The sequence below is a fragment of the Bombina bombina genome, chromosome 3, assembly GCF_027579735.1.
Source record: "Bombina bombina isolate aBomBom1 chromosome 3, aBomBom1.pri, whole genome shotgun sequence".
NCBI lineage: Eukaryota > Metazoa > Chordata > Amphibia > Anura > Bombinatoridae > Bombina > Bombina bombina.
The window spans coordinates 664,601,552-664,620,405 of NC_069501.1; the positions used below are offsets into that span (position 1 = coordinate 664,601,552).

The 18,854-nt window shown below is 38.0% G+C and overlaps 1 protein-coding gene across 2 annotated transcripts in view; it reads right to left on the reverse strand.

Moving 5' to 3' along the window:
• Positions 1–5,232, reverse strand: part of LOC128653866 (ras GTPase-activating protein 4) — a 364,303-nt gene extending 359,071 nt beyond the window's left edge. Inside the window, exon 1 of one of the 2 annotated variants that reach the window (XM_053707405.1) lies at positions 5,064–5,230. In XM_053707405.1, coding sequence (XP_053563380.1) covers positions 5,064–5,128 — 65 coding nt within the window. In that variant the 5' untranslated portion in view covers positions 5,129–5,230. Of the gene's footprint in view, positions 1–5,063 lie in introns of both variants that reach the window. The other variant, XM_053707406.1, reaches the window with a different exon arrangement.
• Between the last annotated feature and the right edge of the window lie 13,622 nt (positions 5,233–18,854).

Here is an 18,854-nt window from a genome sequence, read left to right on the forward strand (position 1 = left end):
TTGTGTTCACGCATTTGCATTTACTTTTGAACTTGTAATATGAGCAAAAATGTAATTGCGCCCAAACAGTCACAAAAACCCAGTATAGCTTGCGTGAAAACAATGGCGCTCCACTCGTAATCTAGCCCTAAGTGTTTAACTTTTGCAAATAGATTAAATACATAGTTAATGTTGTGCTCCTGAGCAGGATTTAAATATTTCTGACAGATTCATACATATACACTGTATGGCCAAAAGTATGTGGACACTTGACCATCACACCCATATGAGCTTGTTGGACAGCCCATCCAAACCCATGGGCATTAAAATGGAGTTGGCCCCCCTTTGCCACTGTAAAAGCTATCACAAAATGTTGGCTTTCCACAAAATGTTGGCGTTTCTCTGTGGGAATTTGTCCCCATTCAGCCGAAAGAGCATTTGTGATGTCAGACACTGATGTTGGGTAAGAAGGTCTGGCTCAAAATCAATATTCCAATTCATCACAAAGGTGAATTGGGTTGAGGTCAGAGCTTTGTGCAGGCCACTCAAGCTTTTCCACTCCAAACTTGTCAAACTATGTCTTCATTAACCTCATTTTGTGCACAGTAGGTAGTGTTCTCCTGGCGTCGGTCACACCCACATTCTTCCATCAGACTGCCAGATAGTGAAGAGTGATTCCTCACTCCAGAAAACATGTTTCCATTGGCCCAGTCCAGTTGGCGTACGCAGCTTGGGCATTGAATCCTCTGTCATTAAGTTCCCAACGGGCCATTCTTGTGCTGAGATTGCTTTTAGAGGCAATTTGGAAATCTGAAGTGAGTGATGCAACACATGATAGGTAATTTTTATGAGTACGCACTTCCTCACTAAGCAGACCCTGTGTGTGAGTTTACGTGATATTTACGTGGCTGGGCTGTTGTTGCTCCTAGACGTGTCACAATAATAGCACTTCCAGCTGACCGGGGGAAATCTTGTAGGGCAGAAACTTAACAAACTGACTTGTGACAAAGTTGGCATTCGATGACAGTGCCACATGAGCTCTTCAGTATGATCTATTGTACTGTCAATGTTTGTCTATTTAGATTTCATGGCCATGATCTGGATTTTATGCACCTGTCAGCAATGGGTGTGGTTGAAACACCTGATTTCAATAATTAGTAGGGGTGCCCACATACTTTTGGCCATATAGTGTACCTCTTTTGATTGCCTCACCAGTCAGGTCCTTTTCAGAAGTGGCAATGCAGTACCTGGGAGAGCAACTCTAACTCTGTTTAACCCCCTCACCACATAGTCATAAATGAGTATTTGTTTAAAAATAAAATATTCAAACAAATTAGAACATTTTATATTAGACTAGAAGGCTAAAGTGAGATGTTCAGATACAGCATGCAATTTTAATAGAATTTTCAATTATCTTCTGTATGAGGCTTAAATGTACATAGAGGTATAAAAAGAAAATACTCTTATATGTTAGATACATTTTGTTGCACTATTACTTGAATATAACTGTGTTAAATCCCTGCAAATGAATTAAACACATAGATAAAGTCATCTTCAAAGCAGCAATGAAATACTGGTGAGCTAATGACAAGAGACAAACATGTGTAACCACCCATCACCAGCTAGTTCCCAGTATTGTATTGCTACTCGTGAGCATACCTACATATACTTTTCAACAAAGGACACTGAGAGAATAAAGTAAATGTTATGCAGTCTAGGCATATGAATACAAAGCCTTATTTCATTTTTCAGCAATGTCTCTATAAGTAAATGTATTACACCGCAAGAGTAAACATCATTTGTTAAAAATAAAGCAAATGCTCTTTACAGTGTAATTAAGCACATATTTATATGAAAACAACAATGTAATACATTGCAGCATTTCATTTTTACCCTTTCATGTCCCTTTAAGATAGTATATAAGTATATTTGTAAACTCTCTGTAATGGAAGAGTTAGAGCTATGTTGACTCCTCCCACTATCTTACTGCAAAGGATTTTGGGGGAAATCATTATGCATCTACTCCAAACAATTCTGTTCTGAATACAAATACAATTAAAGGGACATAAAACCCCAATTTATTCTTTAATGATTCAGATAGAGCATACAGTTTTAAACATCTTTCTAATAAAATTCTATAATCACATTTGCTTTATTCTTTTGGTATTCTTTATTAAAGGAGCAGCAATGCATTACTGGGATTTTGTTTCAGGTCAGCTAATGATAAGAGGTATATATGTGCAGCCACCAATCAGCAGCTAGCTCCAAGTAGTGCATGGCTGCTCCTGGGCCTACATAGGTATGCATTTTGACAAAGGATACCAAGAGAACAATGCAAATTAGATAATAGAAGTAAATTGGAAGATGTATTGTATGCTCTCCCTGAATCATCAAAGAAAAAAGTTGTGTTTCATGTCCCTTTAAGGGCTAGATTACGAGTGGCGCACAAACAGTTGCAAGCAAGTGAAAAGGGGTTTACAGTGGCTCTTTGCATGTGTTGGAAGTAGTGTGCGTATTACAGGTTGAAAGTAAAGGTGTTTGCTCGAGCGCAATTAGATTTAACACGCGTCGGGTTAGTGGGACTTCAACGCTCTGGTTAACTGTTACACTCTATAAAAAGTTGCCAAAAAATATCAAAAATACATTAGCACTATCCAATAAAAATTATTATATAAAAAATGGCAATAAACATTTGTAAGGGCTCAAAACATAGGAGGTCTCAGGTGTTTGAAAAAAGGTACATACATATACATATCTAAATGTGTGTGTATATATATATAAATAACTATTGATACACATTTACCAAACAAAATTATATATATATATATATATATATTTAAAAAGTAATAGAGCATTTTCTGCTATGTGAAGAACATTCATATTTCATGTCGGGTTAGCGCACTTGAGGAAACACAATCGGGTTTGTGTGAGTTGTTGGGTTCTAGTTTTTTTTTTCCACTTTTCCCACTTCATTGACTTATATGTAGAAATACATTAACGTGGTACCAATATTCTATGTTTGGCTTTTTGCGCTTGATGGTTTATCGCTCGGGCGAAAACTTTTTACTTTCATCTTGTAACACATGCTACCTGACGCTCGCAAAAAAGCTTACTTCTAACAGAGTTAACGTGCGAATGGGAGCTCAAGTCGTAAACTAGCCCTAAATTGGGTGTTTTAAAACCTTTGTTTTCAATTTGATTTCAATGTTATGTGATACAGGTACATTCCTTTCTGAACCATTTAGAACTATTCACCTTCTGCTACCTTTTGTGTATTTGACCAGTTAACATGGCATATGGCTTGATAATTTATAACAACCTGATACTTCTCAGAAAGAAAATAACTTGAGCAACATTATCTGCTCAGTAGAACTCTGAACAATACTGATATGATTAACTGGCTATGGAGCATTTTGAATTTATTTCCAAAGATCTAAAATGAAAACATGATTATTGCATATAAGGTTTTTTTCCTATGTGTGTATGGTTATTGGTTTTTGCAATGCAACGTGATTGAAACTGTCTTAGTCTTATTATTTATCTACACATTTCACTTCTGCATTAACATTTTATAGAAGTAGGACAACCATAATAGCCAGACGTTACTATACAGAGGGAAAGAGAACTTGCAATTTCTTGAAATAATAAATATAAATAATTTGTTGGAATTAATGATATTACATTGCTTCTAACAGCTTTAGAAATTAAAGGGATATCAATTTATTTTTCATCACGTAATTAAACTCTACATCTAACTCTCAAGTGTGTCATATATATATATATATATATATATATATATATATATATATATATATATATATATATAATAGCCCCAGGAACTGAAACTCAATGAATTGTTGAAGCACCATGAATTTGCTTTTGGTCCCATGCAGAACAGAGAGAATTGGTGACCTTGTGTAAAACGTACTGCATCTGCTCAGAAGCCAAAGTACATCCTTATCCATTAGAAGTGTGTGCTTACCATAATGCTTTGCACATGAGTAACTGTATAGAGTTATGGGAAATATTTTGCTAAGCAAGCTATATGGCATGTTTGCAGCATCTTTAAGTACAGTGTATTTATATGACTTTTTTAACAGTTACATGTCCTATAAACTGCAGTTGTATATTCTACTGCTTTGTGTTCATATTTCCATAAATCCACACTATTGCTACACTGTTATCTCTAAATTCACTGCTAATACACCTGATTACCTCCACTTAATGGGCTAACTTCTGCTTAGCTGAATCCAACCCACAAAAACTGGTTCACCTATATCCATTAACAACACTGTATTGTTTAATATATGTAAAGCTTTTTTTTTTTCCTGTTTGGCAGAGTAAACAATAATAAATAATATGCATTTTGCATTGTTGGTGCAGCAGACTATTCTAATACTTAGAACAAAATAAAAATTATATTGATGTTTAAACGTTTCAATGATAATCTGTATCAGTGTTAATGAATTTCCTTTCAATTGTACCTAAATCTGGGTAAGAGCTCAATTTGATATTTACAAAAATACATGAAGAATTAAAATGACTACTGCAGTGTATGGAGTTAACAGAACATAGTTACAACAGTTGCAGCAAAGCTACCAGTCTGTAGGTACTGCTGGTAATCAGTATTAAGGTAAATGTTACATTAAAATATAATCACTGCCTCAGCAATGTCTCACAAAAACCACAGCCATAGGTTAGGCTACTGCATATTTACAGCCTTGGGCAATGACTGTGAAATACTAAAATAATTACACTGCACCAGGAACTCCTTGCTACAAGTAGTACACAAGGAATATAATTGTAATGAATAGATGAAACTACTGAAAAGGCAAAGCACACGCATTCAGACAGAAGGAAACAAACGTTTAGCAGGGTACCTAGCTTTAGCAAAGGTCATTATCTATGCTGTAAGCCTACAAAAAAAAAAAAAAACAAGAGAGAAACAACAGTTAGCTTTAAAAGCTTTGTCCGAAGTCGTTATCCCATCTATACAAACAGATAAGCTGCCAGCTGTTATAAATCCCTATACCAAAGGAAGCAGCCGAGTAGGAGTTGCATCCTCATCAGAATGCCATACTTACATATCCTTTGCTGGCAAGTTCTTTCCTTCAACAATCCGAATAAACAGGGAACTCCTTCTTGCCATTGCTGTGAAGCCCGTCACTGAGGCTGCAGCTCGCCAGCAAAACTGCCTTTCCTTGTTCTCCCTGTGCACTAATTCTCTTCCAGCTCTCAGGTGCTTTAGGCTGTAAAAATATCAATCACATCTCAGCCAGTAGCAGGAGCAGATGGAAAAGGGAGGGCACAAGAAAGAACTTATATCCGTGACTTTTATTTATTTATTAATGTAATATGCTTCAGTGAAGGAGAGGGGGATCCAGTCTGCTTATGAGAGGAGCGATAGTAAACATATGCAGTCTGTAATAGCACACACATTTATAGTCAATGTACACTATTGTTACTTATTAATGTGATAATACACTAAAGGATGTTTATTCAGGGCATGTAATGTTTGTATAATGGCACATTAGGGAAGAAAGTTCAATTTATGTTATACATTATGTTATAATATATAATCTGGCATTCATAATAGCAAGCTTGCAGAAAAAAAAAAAAACATAGTAGCAGTGACGCTATTTTGCTTTCGTGTTTCCCCTTTTCTAGCCCACTCATAACATTTTTGCTTAGTTTCTCACAACTGACATATATAGAGCTGTGATAAAGCCCTTACTCTCAAACAAAGAATTAGTCCCACTCTGCTATTCAAACAGAACGCAACAAATATAATATGTATTAAACAGCAGCAATCATGTTTTAGATGTAAAAGTATACATTTACATTTATATTGAAACTAATGAAAGTTATGTAGACATTCTTGGAGAATTATTGCTTGTGTACAATTGGTCCCAAGGGACAGATTGCTCAATGGCTGATACTGACAACTCCTGCTGCCAACTCTATATTTAGGACAAGAACATAAGTTTGAAAAAAAAAAAATTGTAGTCACTTCTCCTTTATCCATTACTATGTGGTCATGCTATATCATTTTTATTTCTTGCCATATCACACCCCCTTATCACCCTGGACTGATAAAGGGGCCATTTCTCTAAAGCTCTCTGGGATGGTGAGATTCTATAAGAATTCTCACCAGCCCTTCTATTTCCCTGGTGGAATTCAATATAGCCAATTTATACCCTGAAAACAGGGTGTCTAGCTAAGGGGATGTATATTGCATTTTAGTATGGGAAGGAGATGAAGAAAATACAAAAGTACACAATAAAATTTGTAATTTAAAAATCATACAAAAGAATAATTGAACCATTCACATAAAAATATGCAGGAAAAAATGATATTGTTATGGTACATAAAAAATAGTAACAAAATTCTTCACCAAAAATTGTATTTTATAAAAAATAAATAAAAAATTGTATGTAAATTACATAGGAATAAATCGTATTAAATATGCACAGTGTAAATCGTAATTTCAGTACACTGCATAAGCAAAAAAAAAAACAAACATTAATAAATTCTTATTTCTATGTACAAAATACAAAGTGTAATTGTTTTTGTGAAAAATAGGCTGAACATGGGAGTTCCAGGGGTGTATATGAAATTGTCTCTCAAATCCCAGCCTAAGGCCTCTATGAATGAAGCCGTCTACTTTCCTGCATTCGTCGGCCCAATATGCTCGCCTAAGCTCGCCTACCATCGCTGCCGCGGACCTGAATACGTTCGCCAAAGTTATCAAGAAATCTGTCAAGAAGCCGTGCACCAAGTACGGGGCGATGAGCAGCGGACTGTTGTTAACTAACAGTCATCGATCTCGCTGCTTATCGGCTTCTTCGCAGATTTCTTGCTAGCCTGTCACTAAGCACCCACACTAAACTATACTGTTATACCCCCTAAACCGCCGCTCCCGGAGCCCCCCGCACCTAAATAAAGTTATTACCCACTAAACCGCCGCTCCTGGACCCCGCCGCAACTATAATAAATATATTAACCCTTAAACCACCGCTCCTGGACCCCGCCGCCACCTACATTATACCTATTAACCCCTAATCTGCCACCCCCTATACCGCCGCCACCTATATTCAAGTTATTAACCCCTATCCTGTGGATCCCGGACCCCACCGCAACTAAATAAATAGTTTAACCCCTAAACCGCCGCACCCGGAGCCCACCGCCACCTACATTACATTTATTAACCCCTATCCTGCCCCACACTACACCGCCGCCACCTACATTAAACTCATTAACCCCTAAACCGCCGCTCCCGGACCGCGCCGCAACTAAATTAAATGTTTAACCCCTAAACCGCCGCTCCTGGACCCCGCCGCCACCTATATTAAACTTATTAACCCCTATCCTGCCCCCCCAATACCGCTGCCACCTATATAAAACTTATTAACCCCTAAACCTAAGTCTAACACTAACACCCCCCTAACTTTAATATTATTTTAATAAATCTAAAAAAAACTTAATATTATTAACTAAATTATTCCTATTTAAAAATAAATACTTACCTTTAAAATAAACCCTAAGATAGCTACAATATAACTAATAGTTACATTGTAGCTATTTTAGGATTTAATTTTATTTTACAGGCAACTTTGTATTTATTTTAACCAGGTACAATAGTTATTAAATAGTTATTAACTATTTAATAACTACCTAGATAAAATACCTGTAAAATAAATTAAACCTAACACTACACTATCATTAAATTAATTAAATAAATTAACTACAATTACCTAAAATTAAATTCAATTAAATAAACTAAACTATAGTACAAAAAACAAACACTAAATTACAGAAAATAAAAAAGAATTGCAAGAAGTTTAAGCTAATTACACCTAAACTAAGCCCCCTAATAAAATAATAAAGCCCCCCAAAATAAAAAAATGCCCTACCCTATTCTAAATTACAAAGTAATCAGCTCTTTTATCAGCCCTTAAAAGGGCTTTTTGCGGGGCATTGCCCCAAAGTAATCAGCTCTTTTACCTGTAAAAAAAAATACAACCCCCTCCCAACATTAAAACCCACCACCCACATACCCCTACTCTAACCCACCCAAACCCCACTTAAAAAAACCTAACACTAACCCCCTGAAGATCACCCTACCTTGAGCCGTGTTCACCCAGCCGGGCCGAATTCTTCATCCAAGCGGAGCAAGAAGAGGTCCTCCATTCGGTAAAAGTATTCATCCAAGCGGGGCAAGAAGAGAGATGGAGAATTTGGTTGATTCAATGTATAGTCGTAGTAGTAGCAATGGATGAAGATAGAAGACCCCGCTTGGATGAAGACTTCTACCATATGGAGGACATCTTCTTGCCCCGCTTGGATGAAGACTTCTACCGGATGGAGGACTTCTTCTTGCTCCGCTTAGATGAAGAATTCGGCCCGGCTGGGTGAACACGGCTAGACTTAGGGTTAGACTTAGGTTTAGGGGTTAATAAGTTTAATATAGGTGGCGGCGGTATAGGTTGGGCAGGATAAGGGTTAATAACATTAATACCCTGTATAGGTGGCGGCGGTATAGGGGGTGGCAGATTAGGGGTTCATAGGTATAATGTAGGTCCGGGAGCGGCGGTTTAGGGGTTAGTAAGTTTATTTAGTGCGGCGGGGTCCGGTAGCAGCGGTTTAGGGGTTAATAAGTATAATGTAGGTGGCGGCGGTGTAGGGGGGGGCAGATAAGGGGTGTTTAGACTCTGGGTACATGTTATGGTGTTAGGTGCAGACACTTCCCATAGGAATCAATGGGATATTGGGCAGCAGTGAACATGAGCTCTCGCTGCTGTCAGACTCCCATTGATTCCTATGGGATCCGCCGCCTCCAGGGCGGCAGATTGAAAACCAGGTACGCTGGCCCGGAATAGTGGCGAGCGTACCTGGTAGGTATTTGATAACTACCAAGAGTAGTCAGATTGTGCCGAACTTGGGTTCGGAACATCTGTAGTGACGTAACCATCGATCTGTGTCGGACTGAGTCCGGTGCATCGTAGGTTACGTCACTAAATTCTACTTTTGCTGGGCTGTAGGGCTTGATAACTAAGGCGAATCAGCCTCGCCACAAATACGCTGCGGAATTCCAGCGTATTTTCGGTTGACGGCTTGATAACTAGAGGCCTAATTCTGTAAAGATTTTCACACTGCAGACCTCACAGTTTTTTTCTCGCCAGTTAGAAAGTTTCTCAAAGGTTTCTCAAAACACTCAAAATACTTAATACCCTACTGGAAAAACACATGAATATGAAAACGGAAGTGATTGTAAGATGCTATACGCAGATAGCATTGTAATTTGATTTAAATTGGCTGCAGTTTTTATTTTTTAAAGTGCTTCCAGCCTGGTCCCTATAAACTTCCCTCTATGGAGTGGTGTCCATTTCCAGGGAGCTCCATTACTTTACATAGGAGCCGTCTCACTACTCGCTGGAACCTCCCCCCTTTTTTTACAATAATTCCACCACGGCAGCCCCTGAAAGTCAGCCTGAAAAAACACATCTGATCTGGCGAGGTTTAGAGAATCAGCCTCCTCGGAATACTTTTATTGCACCCTCACAATTTCTCACTGCTCCTTACACACACTTGCCCTCACAAATACACACACACAACCTGTGTTTAATGTCCTTTTAAGAAGCAGTGGTCTGCAGCAGAGGTTTAACTAGACTTCGCTGGGCCCCAGGGCAAAGGCTGTTGCAGGCTCCCAGTACAACATCATCCTTTCTGACTATTTGCAATCAGTAGAAGCGGAGCCGGAAGGTACATAGGAGAAAGAGGAACTGTTCTGTGACTGCAAGTCATCCACCCCCGTTTAGTCCTGCCACCATATTGTAAATCGATTGCAAGGCCAAGTTGCACACCTTTGAGGTGTGGGCCCTGGTCTCAATTGAGACCTTTGATAACCCTTTAGTTATGCCCCTGGTCCCTAGTCTGATTCAACAAGGATGATTGACAAGTTTTGCTACAATGCAAATAGTTGTGCAAGAGCAGAGGTGGGGCTGCTGAAGTAACTGCCCATGCAATAATTGCAGGCAGTGAATGTCACCTAGCAAGCTCTGAAAGTGGGTGGGTAGGCAGGTTTCTTAGCTGGGAACATTGTCTGTATGCTTGTTTGGAAATGCTAGGCCTAAACCATAGGTCTAAACCGTGATAGGATTCCATAGGAGCCCTTGTGGACTACCTGATATGGGGGTTTATTTCAATCCATTTGAAAAGCTGTATTGTCAATCCATAAGAAGAGCTATGGTTTGTGTCACGTGTATTTTTTTTTATTAATACCACCAATACATTCTAATGATACAACAGTATTCCATGAGAAAACATTTCTGAGCAGATTTTCTGGCTTTTTCTTTCGATAGCCAATTTTAATATTTTATATGTTTTACTGTGTATTTATTGTACATATTTTACATTCCAATTTTCTCCACATAGTAGAAAATGTTTTAAAAAAAATAAAAAGAAAAAAGAAATCATATATATATATATTTAAAAAAAAAGAAAATGTTCTTCTAGTTGAAGAACATTGGAATGTAAAATATGAGTAACTACCATTGTGTTTAGCACTGTATATTCTAACGTGGTGTGGGGTTAGCGTGCAAGCGATAAGTTATATATATTTTTTTTAAAGCACACTCCATTGAAGTTTAGGTGAGAAAATGTTAACGTGGTCGTGATATCTGAAGTCGGGTTTCGCTCGCATGCAAACAATTTACTTTTGACTTGTAACATGGGCGCTAACCCGCATTTGTTCAAAGTTTACTTCCAGCAGTGTTTGCATGAGAGTGAAAGTGATAAATAACGCACCACTTGTAATCTAGCCCAAATTCTTTTCTCCCCAGCAACCTTCTAGATGCTTCATTCATGCACAGCTGGAACTAGTCTGCTTCATCTAACAACCAAATTTTCAAAAAGTGCAAAGGTTAAGTTTCAAATTTCTTTTTAAGGGACATACTAGCCAAATTCCACAACTACAGTAGTGCACATCAAACTCATGAAATGCTCCAATACCTTGCGCTGTCCCTTTTTTGCAGTTTTTCCGCTATCCTGCCTGTAATATTCACTCCTTTCCAAACCCACCATGAGGCTAATTTGCATTAGCCAATCATGGTGGGCAACCTGAGTGCTCTCAGTGACGCCCCACAAATGCCATGAAAGTGCTGATTCTACCATGCATGCGCATTTAGAAGAGATTGTCAACCATGAAACTCTTTGCAGACGTCACCAACAACAACCAACAACTGCACATGCATCGGGGAGCATGCATTGTAAGCAAATATAATGGCAATCGTAGGAGTAATAATCGTCATGATGGACAGCCCATAAATGTGAGCTGCCATTTAATACATCATCCTGGAAAAAAGTATTATAGTAAGTGAGAAATGTTTTATATCTTTTTATTATATGATGAGAGTGATTAAAAGTGTTACCTTGTAACTGACGTTTCTAATCCTTTAAGTAAAAGTATTTTCCAGTATTTTATTTACAGAACATAATTTTGTATGCTTTTTTTAGCAAAGTCAAACATCATTCTTTACAGTGAGATTTTGAAGTTTTGGGGATTTTTTTAAACTTCCTTAAAGGGCCATAATACCCAAATGTTTAAACACTTGAAAGTGATGCAGCATAGCTGTAAAAAGCTGACTAGAAAATACCACCTGAACATCTCTATGTAAAAAAGAAAGATATTTTACCTCAAAAGTTCCTCAGTAGCCACCTCCCATTGTAAAGGATTTCTAAGCAGCATTTTAGTGTGTTTGTCCTGGGACATCTGAAGGGACTAGCATCGTGCACTCTCATATTATTTCACCAATCAGGTAAAGGAAGCTTACTATGAAATCTCATGAGAGTTATGTCAAATCACATGAGATCACAGTAAGAGTTCATGACCTCAGCAATGCTGATGCTGATTGGCTGCTGTTCATTTCTTCATTTTTTTTTTATTTTTACCTGCAGCTGGGAGCAGCTGAGTATAACTTTTTACACAGAACTTACTCTGCTGAGCTGCGGAGATTGTGAGGTAAAATATCTTCCTTTTTTACATAGAGATGCTCAGGTGATATTTTCCTGTCAGCTTTTTACAGCTATACTGCATCAATTTCAAGTGATTTAGCATATGAGTATTATGTCCCTTTAATGAGCAGTTTCATTGTTTACAGTATTAGAATTGTTGAAATCCCATTATAGAAGGTCTTCTTGTAGAAAATAATTTTCTCTATTATTCTTGATTTCAGATGAAAATCCCACTAATGGCCAGATTATAAGTGTCGCACTAACAATTATGCATGAGCGAAAAGGAGTTTATTGCAGGATTTTGAGCGCATCATATTTATCGCTCGTATTACAAGTTGAAAGTCACTTGAGCACAATTGAAGTTAAAGCCCTTCATGATAGGGAGTCCTCCGAGCTCTGGTAAACTGTTTTGCGAAACAAAAAAGTGTTGCAAAACACATCAAAAATACATAACAAAGAACAGTTACACTCATAATAACAGCATCTAATAAAAATTATATAAAAAAAACACTGCCCGAAAAAATTATAAGGGCTTAAAAATATGAGGTCTCAGGTGTTAGAAAAAAAAAAGGCAGGCAAAGGGCTTTAACATTGAGATACATACATATGCATGTCTAAAGATGGATATGTGTGTGTGTGTGTATATATATATATATATATATATAAAATATATATAAATATACTTAAATATCTTTATATATATATATATATATATATATATATATATATATATATATATATATATATATATATATAAAGGATATAAGGAGGCACTCTCTGGTCTTTGTAAACTCCCCTTCCTCAGTGTGTCCACGAAACGTCTCCCTTGTTCTATTAAACTACATTTACAGAGAGTGCTCTCTTCTGGACTTTATATATATATATATATATATATATATATATATATATATGTGTGTGTGTGTGTGTGTGTTTCTTTGTAAATGTATTTACAGTCATATAAACACATAAATTCATATATGCAAATATATAGGCACATATATAAGTGAATTGGAGCCCTTAGAATTTAAGTAGAGGAAAACATGTAAAAAGATATTTATGAAATATTCATTTTTTAATAAAGTGTTATACTATGTATTACTGTAAATATTTCACATTTCATTGTTCTCTACATAGCAGTATATGTTCTAAATATTTCTAAATAGATATTCCTATATATATCTGTATATATCTATAACTATATATAGTGATCGATATATAGGTATAAATATATATTGTACCAAAAAACATCAGATATATGTAGAAATATGTATTTATGAATAAATAGAACATATTCTTCTATGTGAAGAACATTGGAATGTGAAATATGTCAAATAAGTTTGACTTTTTGTGCGCGTCAGGTTAATGTGCAAAAAGTTTACTTCTAGCGCAATTAGCGCTCTAGTGAAAACGCTAAATAGCGCTCCACTTGTAATCTGGCCCATTGTGTGTATATTTATATATCTTTATTTAAATATATGTTTTCATATATGTAACTTTACTGCCACTTTAACATGCAAAAACATTACAATGCATGTTCTTCTGAACAAAATGACAGTTTTAAATGATTTCAAAATATTTATTTTTCATGCAGATCTTATGCAGTTCAGTAAATAATGTCTGGGGAAGTAATAATTAAAAATGACTCTAATGTCCCTTTAAATACAATGCATACACAGAAACTACAACGTGCCATGCCATTTGTTTCAGACCGCTTAGAGGATAATGAATGTAGATTGATTGGAAAGACAAGAATGGACCTTTTCTATGTTTTACTTAGAAAATTACTATAAAGGAAAATGAAGGGCAATATAATAACCTTTTGTGTGATACAAGTGACCTATAAAAAGACTTATTACACAACTGACATTTTCATTTCTATGCCCTTAAAAGACACAAGTACAACACTGTCAAGAATAATAATACGCTAGCCGTGTATTGCACAATAAAATTGAGTTCTTAAGTCACAGGAAATGAACAGGGTGCCTATACATTTCTATTAAAAAATAAGCAGCTGGCTAAGCTCAGACCCTGTTAGTCTTATAGAAGTAAAGTATTTGTATATAGTATAAATGATTTCCGTGTCAGCACAAACTACTACATATCTTACATAGAAATTGCATGTTTAGAGAAAAGAAGCACTAAGTACTAATGATAAATATATGTAAAACAGAATACTTACAGGCGTGCTGAGGCACTTCAGTTCTTTTTCAGGACTAAAATTAATGGCCGAAAGAGTGGAAGGTTTACAAAAGTTGTACAGCTTTCCGAATGCTGGAAATTTTCAGTGGTATGGCACAAAGCTCTTACATAATGGTGTTCCTGGAAATTATTACAAATTTCATAAATAACTCACTGTTATTCTTGGGTTTTGGACGCAGGGAATCATAACAAGCCTTCAAAGGAATCAAAACGTCCTTTTTCCCCCTAACACATGAGACCTCATATCTTTGTGCCCTTATAACTTTTTATACAATTTTTTTTTTATATCAGACAGTGTTATTATGAGTGTAACTGTTCTGGTAACTGTACTTTTAAATGTAATTTTGATGTGTTTTGTGTAACTTTTTCAAATTTTTTTTTAAATTCAATTGTGCTCAAGTGAACTTTATTTTCAACCTGTAAAATGTGTTACTTTCGACGTGATAAACCCCTTTTCGGAAACGAAAAACAGTTAATGTGTCACTCGTAATTTAGCCCATAACGCATTAGTCGAAAATATAAATGCTAACATTGTACATTTAAATAATTTTTCAGCACAAAGACAGTATACAGTAAATAAAGAATACATTGCATCAATATGGGGTTGCCCTCCCATTTGTGACTATAACAGCTGCATTCTTCTGGAAGGCTTTGCACAATTTCTATGAGAATTTTTGCCCATTCAGCCAAAATACTATTTGTGAATTCAGGCACTAATGTTGGATGAGAAGATCAGGCTCACAATCTGTGGCTCAATTAATCCCAAAGGTGTTCAGTGGGGTTGAGGTCAGGGCTCTATGTAGGCCACTCTAGTTTCAGACCTGTTAGCAATGAATGTGGCTGAAACACCTGAACTTATTATAAGTAGGGACGTTCACATACACACCTGAACTAATTATTAGTAGGGGTGTTCACATACTTTTGGCCATGAAATGTGTGTGTGTGTATATATATATATATATATATATAGTGATGATTGGATTAGCCGTATTAGTCCAGTAGATAAGATGCTCAAATACCAGAGTATTGCAGTATGCAGTGATACCTTTTTTATTGGACTAACAAAATATTTCAAAGACAAGCTTTCAAAAGTTTTCCTCCCTTCCTCAGGTCTGAAGCAATATTGATTGATCAGTATTGTTTCAGACCTGAGGAAGGGAGGAAAACTCTCAAAAGCTTGTCTTTGAAATATTATGTTAATCCAATAAAAAAAGGTATCACTGGGAGGTGGAACCTGATCTCACTGCGGTAAGACGTGTCTACATGAAGCTCCTGATACTTGATAGATTTATTGTGTTTTATGGCAGAAAATCTACACTATTTTGTACCTGTGTACATTTACTTGCAGTGTGGGGTAATTCCCATGAGCATGATCAGCAAACTAATGTGATCACAGAGGTTGGTGGCAGCGACAACACTGGAGAAGCAGTATGTATGGGAAACATTTGTGCCTCTTTGGTAGCATCGGCCATGGGGTCTGAGGAGACAAGGATCGAGGAGCTTTGCTGTAAACAACTGCGAAGGGTGAACTTAAACAGACAACCGGCATGTGACATAATGGAGCTTTTTACTGCCCGGGCCGGTTGGCCTGATCCAAGAAAGAAAACAGTGACTATGGCAAAGCTGGAAAGTGATTTTGAATTAGTGACCAACACAGAAAACAAGCTTGAGCAAAACGCTTCTGATGTCATGGATGAATATGGCAGAGGAAGTCCAGATAACAAGGATGCGGAAGCCTGTGCCGTAGTGGCTTCTGCATCTTATGATACGCATCGGGTTGGGGGCCCAGGGCTAACCTGTGCTATCAGTTTGTGACTGCCTAGGGAGAGAACATATACCAGATCCACGACTCGAGGCAGATACTCCACTTGGCACTTACGAACCAGAAGGATTGGCTAAGTTTCAGCAGCTTTGTTTCTTTCTTTTTAAATGGGACTCGAAGTCTGCACATTCCCAAATATTTTGCTACGATTATTATTTTCTGTTACCCAGCTTGGCATTAACATTAACTGACGACTTGAAAAACAATTGGATAGCCAATTTGCAGACTGTATTTGGAGCAGACGGTTTAACATATTCTTATCCCCCACGCATGAGCTGGACAACCCTGTTGCTTTATAGTTATACACTGCACTAACAATGTTTGCTTTTATGGTTATTTGAAAAGTTTTATACTGTATATCTAGTATTGTATGCTCTTTCTTTACCTAATCAACTGAAGGCAATACCGTGAGCTATTGGTGTATTATAATGTGGAGAACCTACAGTACATGAATCCCTTACGTAGCTTTATTAATTTTAGGGGTCAAGATGTCCTGTATTACCAAAAAGAGCCGGTGTAATATGTAGAAAACCTATATTTTAACCGCTGTCCAAAACATTCTGGTTTAGTATTCTATATCTGAGTATATTCTGGAACTAATGATTTCTTATGGTGTTCATTTTGTCCCTTTAATGATGAGGTAAAGTTATTATGCTCCAGTGGTTTTCTATTCCTTGCATAGAGTTATATAATCTGGGCTCATACTAGACCACACAGCTATGCCTCCTGGACTAGATAAAATTTAGGACCATATATTATACTGCTATGCTATGAGGACACTTTCACATACACCTTTACACTAGTAGGGTATAATAACACTTCTTTAGTCTACGGTTACCATACCCTATATATAGTATTAAGGCGGTATTGTTATTACATATATTGTGTCATCTATACAACTTTAATACAAAGGCTTATCAGCTGCAACCATTTTGTAGATTTAGTAGTCAATAAGAATGAGGTATCACATAAGTTAAGAAAGGTAGTGAGCTGGCTCCACTTTCTTTAAGTTATTACATTCTATTTGTTTCTCATATAATGCTTACTCTAATTCTATTTGCTATCTAGACTATAGTCAAGTGCCACCAGCGACTGTGGTGGGGAGCCTACTCTGGGTTAAGAAATCTGCTGTATACTCAAACTCATATTACTGACACTAACCCACTCCTCTTCTTCTCAGAGCCCCAGCTTAGCTAATAGGAGGCTTAGCATGGTGGCTCCCAGGGCCTGCACTAAAGGAGAAGGTCCTTTACTGAAAGCTTTGGAAGTCATCGCTCTAAATGTTTAACCAATATTCAGTATTCGTTTCCTTTAAAATTAAAAGAATACGGAATAGTTTTTGCAGCTAATATTCGGAGAAAGTAATTTATCTAAATATTTGTTCTGAAAAAGTTGGTCAACCTAATTTTTTGCCCATGCACACTTCTAGTTTTCAAGTCCTTTGCACCAAATTACTCATCAAACAAAAAAGTAGGAGGGCACTGAAAGCTAAAAGTCAAAAGAATGCATATTTAATCATATAAAACGACATATAGCAAAAACAAACTCTAGATATAGCTTAAACTTGGGACGTCCTCCACAAGCTATCCTATTAAGTAAAAATAAATAAAGATCATAACCACATTAAAAGCAATGTGCTTATCCTTAGAGATCACAAATAAATTACTCATTAACATTAGTGACTACATATAAATAGTGGAAGGAGCAAATGCGACAGGAACGCAACTAAGGCTAAGGGCTCCTGCAAACAGACCTTTAGGGGTTAATTAGGCTTTTTTCTAAGGGAGAAGAGGGAGGGGGGACAGGTTAGGTAGGAAGATAGGGGGAGGTGAGAGTTGAGACAAAGGAAAGGGAGATTAGGAAAAAGGGGAAGGACTGAGAGAGAGAGGTGATATAAGGGATAGGACAGGAAGTAAGCCACACTAACCTTTTTTCTTGTTTCCACAGGAAGACGTGTTTGCTGAGCTGAAGATGTCCACCAGGAATCGTAAGATACCAAGGAATTTCCTCAACGGCGACGACACCATATGGAAGACCAGGGCAATCCAGGCGCAGCGGAGGTTGAAGAGGCTGGAAAAAGAGAAGAAGGAGAAAGCAGGATCAGCAGAAGGGAGGAAGACTGGACCGCTGCACACGGAGAAGCTGGTAGAGCAGGTGATACCAGCTGGTGTGATCGGAGCTGGAGAGGTAAGTGCTGGGGCGGGTAGCAGGGTGGAGGAGAGGCCTGGCAAGGAGGAAAGCCAAAAAGAGTTTAGTGACCCATTATACTCATCTGAGTCTGAAGGCAGCGATGTTCCGGCAATATTCCGGGAGCCCCCCCACGCCTATTCCCCCAGCTCAGGTCCCCAGGCGAGGCGCAGTAGTCAGGGCAGGCGCAGGCATGAGATCGGTCTCCCCAGCGCCGGGCGGCAGGCAGTGTGCGGCAGGGCGTGGTCTCGCATGAGCTGAGCGGCCATCTTGGGTGACAGACAACAGGGGTAAGGCGGGGCGCGGCTCGGTTCACATGGGCGCCCCCGCTGATAAGGCCGGCTGTTGGAAAGGTGGTAGGGTAGGGAGCGGGTCCCCTGTACAGTCGGGTAGCGATGATGGGCGAGCCCCACAGTACATGGATCGTAGGGCGGGGGAGCCGTGTACCGCAAGGTCGGTGAGCCCAGATCCTAGCCATAGGCGACATGGCCATGCGCAGAGGGAGGGTTCCTTTAGGCATATAATCCCAGATGAGGCGCGCGGGAGGGTGAGCGCAGCAAGGCACAGCAGTCCGGGAAGGGAGCAATTAAGGCATCATCAGGCACGAGTAGGAGCTGAAAGTGGGCCCCATATGGGGGGCGGAGCGCGCGCGCGT